This window comes from Diachasmimorpha longicaudata, chromosome 1, assembly GCF_034640455.1.
Source record: "Diachasmimorpha longicaudata isolate KC_UGA_2023 chromosome 1, iyDiaLong2, whole genome shotgun sequence".
NCBI lineage: Eukaryota > Metazoa > Arthropoda > Insecta > Hymenoptera > Braconidae > Diachasmimorpha > Diachasmimorpha longicaudata.
In genome coordinates, this window is record NC_087225.1 from 635,733 (window position 1) to 647,863 (window position 12,131).

General features: G+C 38.0%; 1 protein-coding gene across 3 annotated transcripts in view; it reads left to right on the forward strand.

Moving 5' to 3' along the window:
• Ten-a (Tenascin accessory) overlaps positions 1–12,131 on the forward strand; it is a 505,103-nt gene that overhangs the window by 311,405 nt on the left and 181,567 nt on the right. For all 3 annotated transcript variants that reach the window (XM_064132440.1, XM_064132430.1, XM_064132422.1), the window contains one exon: positions 10,197–10,272. In XM_064132440.1, the coding sequence (XP_063988510.1) occupies positions 10,197–10,272 (76 nt within the window). The remainder of the gene's footprint in view (positions 1–10,196; positions 10,273–12,131) is intronic.

Genomic DNA, 12,131 nt, shown 5'->3' on the forward strand with positions numbered 1-12,131 from the left:
CGTCATCAACGTCTCCGCGCTGTATTTTTTCCATCTTTTTCGTTTACCTTTTTCTCCTGTCCCCTCGGAGATCATTTCGAAAGGGTGATAGAAAAAATACGATATCAACAGAAGTGAATCAATAGTGTTATCTCTATTTTTTCGGACACAAAAGGTCAACAACTCTACCTCCCGCGTCTTTTATACTGTCGGCCATCGGAAGGTGGCGCCACTAGTCATTTTGGCGGGAGTTAAAACGGTACTATCGGTTCATAACTAAGCAAGATATTGATCGTGCATCGAACATGGCGTATTCATTGAGGTAATCGCTTATTTCATAGTCACGAGGGCCATAAACAAGCACTCGATTCTAGACTCTCCAAGTTCGAAAATGTCGTATCTCCTCTTTCACTGAGACTAGGGCGTTCATGTTTGTTTTGCCTTTGATTTTTCAGTAATCGATCATAGATTGTGGAATGATCGATTATGATTATGACTATGATTATGATGGTTACATGTTCTGAAAATTAATCACCAAAAACTTAAAATCGGAAAACCTCTGACATTGAGGGCTTCCATTCTTCAGCAAAACCCAACACGAAAAAATATAATCAAAATAATTATAATAATATAATTGATTCAAGTAGAACCTATATACAGATTCACGTATATACACTTAATTAATTTTGTTTTCAATGCATCGCGTGGACGTACGCGAATCAAGGTACGAAGAATACGAGTACTTTAGTTACCCAGATATTCACAAGCGAATAAAAGTACTGTCGCGAATTCTACGATTTTAACGGAACGGGATTACCTAAGGGCAAACTGTTGTACTATCACCCCCTTTTCCACACCCGGTTATTCATCCCATCGCACTTGTCCCCTCAGTGACTCTACTCTGGCGTCTTGTTGGCTGAATCGAGCCCTCTCCCTCCCTTCCACCCTAATAAAATAGAGGGAAACGGTGAAATGAATGCCCTCCTTGATTGTATCCCACGTAGAGATACATTGAAGCAAAGACCAACATCCAACCTCTCACCTCCAGTGCTATGGGATCCTCCTGATGGCCGGTTCACCCCTCTGGATCTAATCTACTTGCTAAATTGTCCGTTTGTTTGCAAGCTATTAGTTAACATTCTCCAGTACTCCTTACGCCTTTCGCACTGGGTTTCGGAGGACTCACCCCACAAGTTCACCAGTCGTTCAGCCGTTTCAATGCCTCACAAACACGACCAAGTTTCCCAGCAAGTGTCTGAAGACCTCCCTCTCCACCCCAGTGATTGCTCCCAAGGGCAAAAGAGAGAGAAAGGGGTCCCGTAGTTTCACTTGCAGACATCTTCTCAGGTGAAAGGGAACAAACGGGCCGGACCAGAACGAGACCTGGCCAACGACTCGTCAGTCTCGAATCGAAGCTACTTTTGAATTCGGGGCCTGAACTGGTGCAGTCTGGACTTGTCACACTGGGCCGAGTTTGGTGTACAAGGCTTGGCCGAGGCATGATAATTCAGTCTAGGGCCCAGACTCATTTATTACTCCTCGCCCAAAGTATTGAATTTCTGACTGATATGATGGAATACAAATTAATCTTATTTTTTCTATGTTCACACTTGAGTAGAAACTACGGCATTTGTTGTTAAGTGATTACCTTCACCTGGTATAGCACTGTCACCTTGCATGGGTGTAGAAGATGATCATATTTGAAATGAAATATGAACTTGATGTCTTATGGCCACTATATTTTAAGGAATTTATTCTTTATTTTCTGTAAGAACTTGACCACCCTCAAGCACTTAAACAAATACATAGATAAATACATTTAGCGTAGACCGTAAGTTTAATCCTTACAAAACATTTATAATCCCCAAAAACCTTAGGGCCTCAATCCCTCCAATACCCTCACTCCTCACTTTTCCAAAAAACCTCTCATTGAGACGTCCCTTGATTACCTGTCCAGTTCAGTTCTAAAAACACGCATCACACAGAATCGGTTAGAAGCAACGCAAACAATCTTGGGTAAAGATTAATTTGACAATGTCACCAAGATTGGTACCATAGTAACACACCAGCTTCGGCATCTTCAGACTGGGCCGGGCTATGGACCAATGGTTATTCATAGTTATTTTTACCTGGATTCAGAAAGCTTCTAAGCTTGCGACATATCCGATGGCCGTTCAATTCTCCTCCAGTGATAAAAGAAATAATCCTCCTCTTCATTTTTATCTATGCTCGGGCCAAAACCACTAGGAGGTTGATGACAACAAAACAACAAAATTACTCACCCCTCGTTTTTGAAAGCTCCTGGAGGACGTGACCTCATCACCGTTCACTGGCTCTTTCTCATTAATCCCGAAAGACTGTTGCGCTCTCGTTTATTTGTCTATGGGTGTATTTATTTTCTTCCAATAATGTCGCCACAATAACAACCCCGGGGGACACGTCTCTCGTGCCAACTATATTTTTCATCTCATACTTTACGAGGGATTCCCACGACTGTGCCCACTCGATTCTCATGGAATCGAGGGAAATTCCGATTGTTTACTGGCAGAAGTCGCTCGCCAATCGGTGAAATTAAATTGAACTGGATGGCATTTGTTTTTGCTTATAAATGTTGGAGGACGGGGATCGTTATTGTATTGGAAATTCCAGGAATTCATCGAATATCGAAGTATTCCAGTTCTGTAGAAGAGTGAAGGGTAGAACGATTCATTATCTTGAAAATTTAATATTTCAAATTTGTGTTTATTTAGAACAAATTCGTTGATGGTGTTCTTAGCCGAATTGGGACTTCTAAACAGTCTTTTCTATTCTCGCTATTAGATTATCGGGTTAAATTTTCTGTTTCAAACCAACAGTTACGAAAGCGAATCGACGTTGACAGCGCCGGAGACTCACCCGAGCGTCTACATAAACATAAACAATAATTTATGAGGAGTAGAGAATAAATAGTTAGGAGACGAATTTCCTTTTGGTCGTTGTGAGCTTCCAGTCTCCTGGAAGACCCAGAAAGTCCAGACACTTCTTTCTCGAGCGATTTTAAAGACACAAGAAGCAGAAAAATATCCGGATCCCCTCAACTCTCATTTCGATAAGAAAATCTGAATGTCCCGTTGATTTCCTCATAATTTTCAAAGGCATCAATGGCTGCCTTCCGTTAGACGTACTCAACTAAACGATATCCCCTATCTTTCCGGTAACATCGGCCAATAAAAAATTGTAACAAGTATCGTGGGCGGTGAATTGAGCATCAGATTCCAAGGGGAAAATTTAAGGGTGCGTATGACACGAAACGAGTCGATGAATCGAGGGTACTTCGACGTGAAGTTACTCAACAGGGGGATAAATATCAAAGACACAATTTCTCTCCCTCAGTTCTTCATCTTGTGATCACCCTTCGTTGATTCTGTATCACTGATGTCGCATTATCGTCACAACGACCCGCCCAATGTCTGAATGTCGGCGACCAAGTGAATTAAAAATCTTGGAGACTGCAGACCGTGAAAATAATTACGGAACTGGAGATAGACTCACAATTACAGGGAATCCAATTGAAGCATTCACATAATGAATTATGAAAGAACACTCTTTATTGCCACTATAATCGAATAAGTGTCTGTGTTGGAGTCGGTAGAGGACGTAAGTCCTATTATTTTCCGAGGTATAGCCTGTCATTTACAGTACTTCGAGGTGAATTGAACCTATGAGTATTGAATTTTTCAACGATGAGAACGAATCGTTCGATGAGTTCAAATTATATTTCTATGGATTCAGCGGAACTACAAAGGACTTGTCCAAAAGTCCGTCCCATGGAGGGAATAATAGAGGCTTAAATCGATGGATGAGAGGGCTTAATCGGATTCACATTCGATTTTTATGGAAATACATCAATTTTTTAAGCTAAAAGCGCAGGAAATTTATTAAATAATTCGTGGATTTGGCTGAAAGCCTTCGGACAATGGCCAGGTATATCTTGTAACGAATTACGTTAAATATAAATATGTAATTCGAGGATTTTTATTCTACATTTTATGGAGAATTAACTATTGTTGTGTGCGTATTTTCTTAACTATGCGCATATTTTTTTAAGTGTCGATCTGCAAAATATGAAAAATGTACCATTGAAAAGAGGATAGACGATTTGCACAGTGTAACAAAGGGCAGTAGCCTAATTTATTGGTTCCTCCTCCAGATAATTATTAAAAATCATTTAAAAATAGCGGAAACGCTAATTGTAGTTCCACAAAACAAACCAAAATATTGTCAAAAATGGAATGAACGGTTTTTTCCACAATTAGAAGTGTTGAGTCCACCTCTTAAATTTTGTTATGTTGCCAACATGAGTGTTCGCTTCTCCGGTAAAATTTTTATAAATTCACCAGGGAATGTATCACATCTTTGGCTATATTGATCTAAACCACAGCGACTCCCTCTGAAAGTTCATCCCAAAGAAATCTCTTCGTAAACTTTATTTTAACCCACGATCAGTGGTGTAAAAAAGTTTGCTGGTAAGAAGGCAAAGCTTTCAACTTGCCAGCACCAAAATAAGCTTTTAGCAGTGAAAAATTAATTAGCTGTGAGCTGGCTAACACGGTAAAGGTTATGGTACGCAAAACTCAGTCGCAGGGGTGGAAGACGTTAACGTCGACAGAGAGTATAATGACCCCTCTGAGGTTCTCTCTTCATCCCCAGTATTCGGATGATAGAAACGCCACTTTAATAGATTTTCGATGATTTATCCATGTAATGAGCAAATCTATTCACGTTCATTATCTACAGAATTGAGATTATCTTGTGGTCAAGAGTTGAACGTGTCGTCGTGAAAAGACGAAGATAGTGCTCAGGGATAGACTAATAAGATAAAATTTTGATTTTCGAGGTTGACTCGAAGATGTAGAGCCTCGAGCAATGATAGCCAACGTCTCGACGATTTCGTTAATTACCCCATCAGAATCCACTGGGAAAAGAGTCCGGATCGATTTGAGGACAGGGAAAAGAGAGATATCGGTTTGGGATTCATTAAAAATTGATGCTCCAGGGGTTTCGTCCATTAGAAATTCAGAATCTCATATGGAACATGTGGTGGGAGCTAGTCGATTTCTCTGAGCAGATGAAAACCGCGAGACAGACTGCCAGACTCACTGACTAATGAGGGAGAATTGAATTCATAATGAAGATTCTGGTGTCTTGATATGAGTTTGGCTTCTTCCATTATTCACAGCGCCTCTACTGACAGGTGAAATCAGGGGTATATTCAATTTTTTCCATTTTTTTCATTAGTTTTTCAGAAGATCTGGGTTCAATCCACTTTGGTGACATGTGGGAAATTTGCAATGAGTTTAATGAATTTTTAGCATTGAATATCCCTTGTGGGAAAAAAGTATATTTTTGCACTAGGACGATAATTGTATAAATGATGCGACTTTCGATCAGGTTCAATAATTACATGACTGAAAATATTAATAACAGTTAAACTGCGGGAGAAGACATGCCCTCGATGAGGACTAAATTCCTGTCATTTCTTGAACAAATTTAACTAAAAATTTGAGGTAAACCAATTGAGTGGCGAAGTGGTAGAATGGAATAAGTTGACTTATCTCTGGGTCGAGTTTTTGAGCGATATCTCAGAATCCAAGTGACATAGCGAATTTTTTGTCATAACGTTTCTTATATCTCTTCATTCGCTCCACAAAAAAGGTTCTAATAAAAAATTTCCTATTTCTCCTAGATTTTGAAATATTTATCAAAAACTAGCCGTTAGTCAGAAGTGACTTTTCTCATTTTGGCCCTTTATTACTGAATTAGCTTTTGGAATAACTAAAATTTTGAAAAACGGGGATAGGGTCAGAGACGCTAAGGATGCGCTAACTAAGGATTAAAAAATGGCTCAAGGCTGAACAGCTGGTGTTCGTGTGTCTATGACGTCTTTCAACTTTTACTCTGTGGGGTTTTAACTTTTGTTCGATATTGACAATCAATTGGGTCAAAAATAATTAATTCCCTTACAACTAACGCAGAGGTAATATTTTTTCTACCAGGGTGTATTAATTACAAAGTTTATGCAATTGTATTTTAAGTAACAATATTCCAACGCATTTATTTTTAGCTATAATATTTTAGTTAGACCATTTCATTAGCTTAGATCTGAATACACGCCATATAGACGAAATTCTTTGAAAATCTATCCCCAAATCTTCCGAAATGTCAGACAATTGAAATATAACAATAATGTGTTTACGAATTTCACATACATACCTGCGTGATCCAGTGGAAAACGGGAAAGGGAATAATTTTTACGAATTCCTATTTTATCAATTCCCGAAGGAGTTGGGAGGGAAAACTCCACACGAAATACAAACTAATCAATTTCGTAAGTCAGAAAAGAACTTTTCAAGAACAACAGAAAATATTCTTTGAAAAAAATCGTGGAATCGGGTTGAATTCCGTTGTTTATTCATTACATGAGGAGGATTTGAGGATTGATAAATTATGAAATTCCAAGTTTTACAGAGTATTCATCACAATTTCAAGATTTTATGCAACACGAAGATGAGAATCTCTACATTTGCACAAATTTACAATCTAATAGAGATATTCGCTATCAAATTAAAGTGAATTTACAATGAAATCTGAAATTTTAGTTTACCCATCCTCTTAAATCGTATTATGAGTCTTAATTCTGGAAATTACCAAAATTTTTCGGTTTTTTATTCATTTTTGGAGAAAAATGGAACGAAAATTGATAGCTCTATTTGATTTTTTAGTCAAATTTTGAATTCTCATTCCCGAAATGTTCCGTACACCGAAATTTAATAACATGAAAATATCGGAAAATCGTGAGATCAGTCACTCTTTATCGCTGAAGCTGACCAATAATAACGTTATTAGGCGCCAATCACTGACGTCCTTGCGTTCCAGTTAAAATTATTTTCCTGATAATTAAATTGCTATATTAGGGAAGGTATAATGACGAGCAGCGAGGGATCGGTTTCGAACTATTTAGTTAATCCAAATCAGTTTAAAGGGCGCTGATATCCATCTCGAGGGAACGGTTTTTCTCTCTCACTCGCTCTTCCTGTCCGGAAGGGTCTACTCATTTTCACTTCTGACCCACCACAGCCGTCATTTTTTAACTTTACCAATTAATAACTAATTAACTATCACCTGCAACTAAAAGTTGCTGAACAACTTCGACGATTCCACTCAAAAGTTGTGGAAAATCTTGTGTACCAGAAATAAGTTTGAAATTACTTGACCCACGACTTTTTTCCGAGTGATGCAAATTGTCGAAGTCTGTGTGGCAATAATAATTTTGTCTTCACGGAGAGAAGTTCCATAAAAAAGTACTAGAAAATTATGGCAATTTTACACCGCAAAATGTGATCTTCAGAAGAAATTGAAGTTCAATAAAAAAAATAGTTTGCAGATGATGTCTTACTAGTCGATCAATACGAAATTCAGTGTCATGAATTTGTTATATTTATTTTTGTTAAGGGCTTAGTGCCGATATCCTTTCATTTTTCAATCTTTTTATAAATTTCGGAGAGACAGTTAATATAATTTAATTGACAAAATTTACCGGTTTCAAGGTTTATTATTATTCAATAGCTCACGAAGTTTCATTACACCGGAAGTATTTACCTAATTTATCAGTGAACTTTTGCAAAAAAAACACAAAACTTTACCAAAATTTTAACCAGATTTCATGAATAAACATGAAATTTCCTAAATTTATCCCAATTCATAATTTGAAATGACGACTTGACGGTGAATTATGTAGAATTATCAATCAAATTAGAAATTTCCGGATTGAGGTAATGAGATTTTTTATTTACCAGTATTTTATGACTATTTATTTACTTCTCGATAAAGTAGTCATGTGATAACCATTTCCGAAATTTGTCACCGAAAAATAAGACAAAATTTCTCCATTTCTTTTAGTGTCATCCATTCAATATTGTAGCCCAGTAAATAATTAAAAAATGCAGACGAACCTTTTCGAATTTTTAACCCGATAGATTATCGAAAATATTCAGAAATAGAATCCCTCCAGGACCACATGACTTCTTTGGTCATTTTTCTCCAACTTCCGCGGATCCGGTGTCCGAAGAGAGGGTGTGAGGTGCTCCCCTTCGGTTTTAGAACATTTAATAAACTCAATTACTTCATCGTCCAACACGGGTCGGGTTCCGTCGGTAGCTGTCAGGTAGCACCTGTACCTTCCACCCCCCCCCCCATATACTGGTATCAAGTTACCTGTCCGAGTAATTAGGTAGTAGTTACTGGCTCGTTGGAGAGGAAACTTGGGAGACGACAGGGTGGACGGAGCATGAAAAATGTACAGCAGTTAATTTTTTTATTCATTTGGTAACGAGAAGAAAATGTACAGAATAATGAAATCCCTTGATGAAAACAATTCTTTCATTTCCAATCAACTTTATCCCCTCTATGAATAATTGCAAAGATTTGAACGTCCAGCAGAAATGAAGTTTGTCGAATGACCTGAGAGAAAATGTCACTGACTTGAATTGACATTATGCAAATGGTGATAAGTTCATTGCATGTACTACGTGAGCATAAACGTAACCCATTCAATTATCCAGTGTCATCGGTTTTTCTTGGTATTCACACAGACTTATCAATTTTTTACATACGTCATGAATATATTACACGTATACATAAAATAAGAAAATTCAAATATGATTTCTTATGTGGGAAAGATTGAAATTTTCACATAAAAATAGGAATTCGATCCAGTCAATTGACAGATGTTCAATGTAATCATTTCACACTGAAAATTGAATGTCTTCGAAACCAATAATATGATTAAGTTCATTTTCAATATCCGTTGTAGTGATAAAAGAAAAGACATTGTTCGAATTTTAAGTTAATAATGCGACTTTTGGGTGAGTGAGAGGGAACCAGTTTTTTTTTTCAAAAAGAGGAAAGTGACATTAACTATGATGTCTCCCCGGCGTCACTTTCCACTTTTTGAAGAAAATAAACTGAATATTTCGCTTAGTTTTGAAAACAGTTCAAATAATCGATTTAGAAACAAGTCACGATTTCTCGAAAACGGTTGAACGGATCGATCTGAATTCGGGTTCAGAGTGGGCTTCTACTTCTACCTTCTATCCGAAAAATATTTCAAATTTTTTGCATATTTTTACCGACCGATATCCTTTTATTAACTAAGAACTTTCATATTTTCACACTTCAGATCTTTCCACCTCGTTTCCAATCAAAATTTAATTTTTTTGAGTCGGGATGTGAGGACCCCATTCGGAATAAATAAGTCTGAAGTCTGAGATCTGAATAAATCAGTGAGATCCAGTAATCAACCGGTGTATCAGGCCCATAACCCAACCCCTTTGTTCTCCTCTCCCCCAGCGACAACATCGAATCCGTAAAAAATCCGTCGTTTTTTTCTCTCACCTCTATAGCGCGACGTAAATTTTGGTCAATGCATTATTCATAGGGCTCTAGTCCACGGTATGTATAGGTACATTAAAGTTTCGAATGGGAGAGAAAACGCGAGAGCGTCGAGTGAGGGCCAACTTTGAAAGGCTAGTTACCCAAAAACCTTGTAAAACGAGGAGAGAAACGTTTCGATGGATGGGATGGCAGTAAAGAGGGTGAGGGATAGACGGTGGAGACCTGGGGTAAGATAGAAAGCGCGAGGTTGGCTAGCAAACTTTTAAAAAATGCGAACGCATTTGCAATTTCCGACGTAAAGTGACTCTTTGAAGCACTATAGGGGGTTTGAGGATAGCTTGAGTACGAGGGGGTGGTGGGGAGAAAAAAGGTAAAGTGGACTGAACAAATTTCCATCGTATACCTAATGTTGACTGTCCAATTGCATTCAAATCAGTGGACTGAATTTTTCATCGATGAGCGCACGTGTGTGAGGCCCATTGTCCTAGAGCACCTGAGGGAGAGAGGGATCGAATGATGAAGTCGATCGTGCAAAAGGGAATTTTCTTTCATCTCGACTACTGCTATTGCTCTCGAAAATTGTCAGCGATTATTTTAATACTCGCTGGCATTTTTAATTGAGTTTTAAAAATTTTACTCTTCTTCGTAGCAAGTGTAGTTAATCATCTAGTGACACTTCAGCAAATTTTTATCAAACTTCAGCATCAATTTATCATTCTCCTGTACTCATTAAAAATGTCGAGTAAAACTAATTTAATAATTTCTTTTTTCTATTTTTTTTACAGAGTACTTGATGTCGGGAAGCCCTCGATCTTACCCAGCTCGGTCGCCCGGAGTTGCTTCAACACCAACTGTAACGAGGTAAGTTCGTACCCGATCCTCAGACCAGATGCTTCTCTCATTCTTTCTTCCTCATTCGAACACGCCTCTTGGGTTGAAATGATGAAACTAAAAAAAAAGGTTAAGGTTGGTGTCGTGGGACAGTCACAGTAAAAAGTTTATGGGGTGTAAAACAGCAGATTAAAGCACAATCTTTTGACAGTATATGTAGAGTCTCAGTTGATTGATTGTATTGTATATGGACAGGTGAACTATAACCATATATTTTCCACTGTACCCATTTTTAATTACGTAAATTTATGAATTTTCGGTGGAATTATTCAATAATGCGGCTTCTCCCCCCGACAATTTTTATTGGAACAAGTATCGAGTCGGTGATTTAAAAGTAATTATAGTCCATTTGAACATATAAAAAGTTTCTCTAAATTCAAAATTTTCTATCTCAAGTTCAAAATGGACAATCTGAAACGGAGAATGATCATTGTGGAACGGCTCTTTTGAACTATTCACCATAAAATTTTAAACGAAAACTGGGGAGTAAATATTTTACATGACAACCCCCTTAACAACAAAAACAACGAGATCACAATTTTTCCGCTGTTTGGAATTCCTCTGTATTGTCCAGTCCACGCTCTGAATGTTTTCATGAAACGACGGTGACTTTGAAGCCTCGTAAAAATTCCCAGCGCGTGGATGCGGATGCGTATGCGGATGAGCTTAAAGGCTGTAATAATTTTCTTTTGTACATTATTATTTTCCACTGAATTCTACGAGAAAATCTGTGGCATTTGAGTGAAAATAATTTCGACGAGAGTTGAAAATTAAAAAATAAATGACGAGGTAAAAGCAGCGATAGAGACCTTTCAAAAAAATTTCAAATTTGATTGTAATAAAACAACGAATTCTTTCAAGACTAAACGGGACAGTTTGAAATGAAAATATTCTAAAAATAATCACAATTTAATTATAATTCAATACTCACTCGATCCCCACATTTGCTTTCTTCTTCCTTCCCTTATTGTCCAAAACTTATCGACAATTCTAATTCCTATGCCTAATCTGTCACTCAACATAACATACCCCAAAACCCATTAATTTTTCTACTAAATTTCCTCTTAGAACTTCTCCTTCACAATCGTAATTAAAATACCAGTCGGCCACACCCCCTCCCCCCCCCGTCTTTATAAAACATTTTGAATCCATCCGAATTAGGAAGACGTTAAGCAACGAGACCAACTTATCTCAGCCATTTTCCACCCCTTGCCAACAGTCTCATTGGCTGAACCCAGGGTTGCCAACTACCCCGGTATAGCTATACATCCCCCACAAACTTACCTGACAAACTTTAACCACGATGCTCGTTTTATGTGCGACACTTTAAACCAAAAAGGTCTTACACTTATATTGGTTTACTCGGTTTTCCTCCCTACAAACTCACCCCCTTTATCAACTGTATATCCCCCTCATCGCCAGTGTCTTCCCGACGCCGTTACTTTCCAGTTTACCAACGAGTCTCGTCCACCCACAACTGTTAACTCATTTTTCCTCCGTCGATAAAACAGATTGCGCGGTCACACGATAGAATGAGAGACTAAAAAAAATGACAATAAATGAGAAAAATGAGAGAATGAATTGGGCGGGCACGTACACTTGATACGCCCTGGGAATAGCCAGTCTTGCCAATACTCCAACCGGTAATGGAAAATCGTTTGGAAACAAGAACGTGAAATATAAAAGATAAAAGCCATTGAGCAAAGAATCGAGGATAGTGACACTCTGGAAAATTCTATAGTTTGCAGAGAACGATGAAAAGTCGGTGGATTGGTGGATGAAACGGAGGGGGGGGGAGGGAAGAGGTGGTTGCAAGAGGGAGTTAAGGG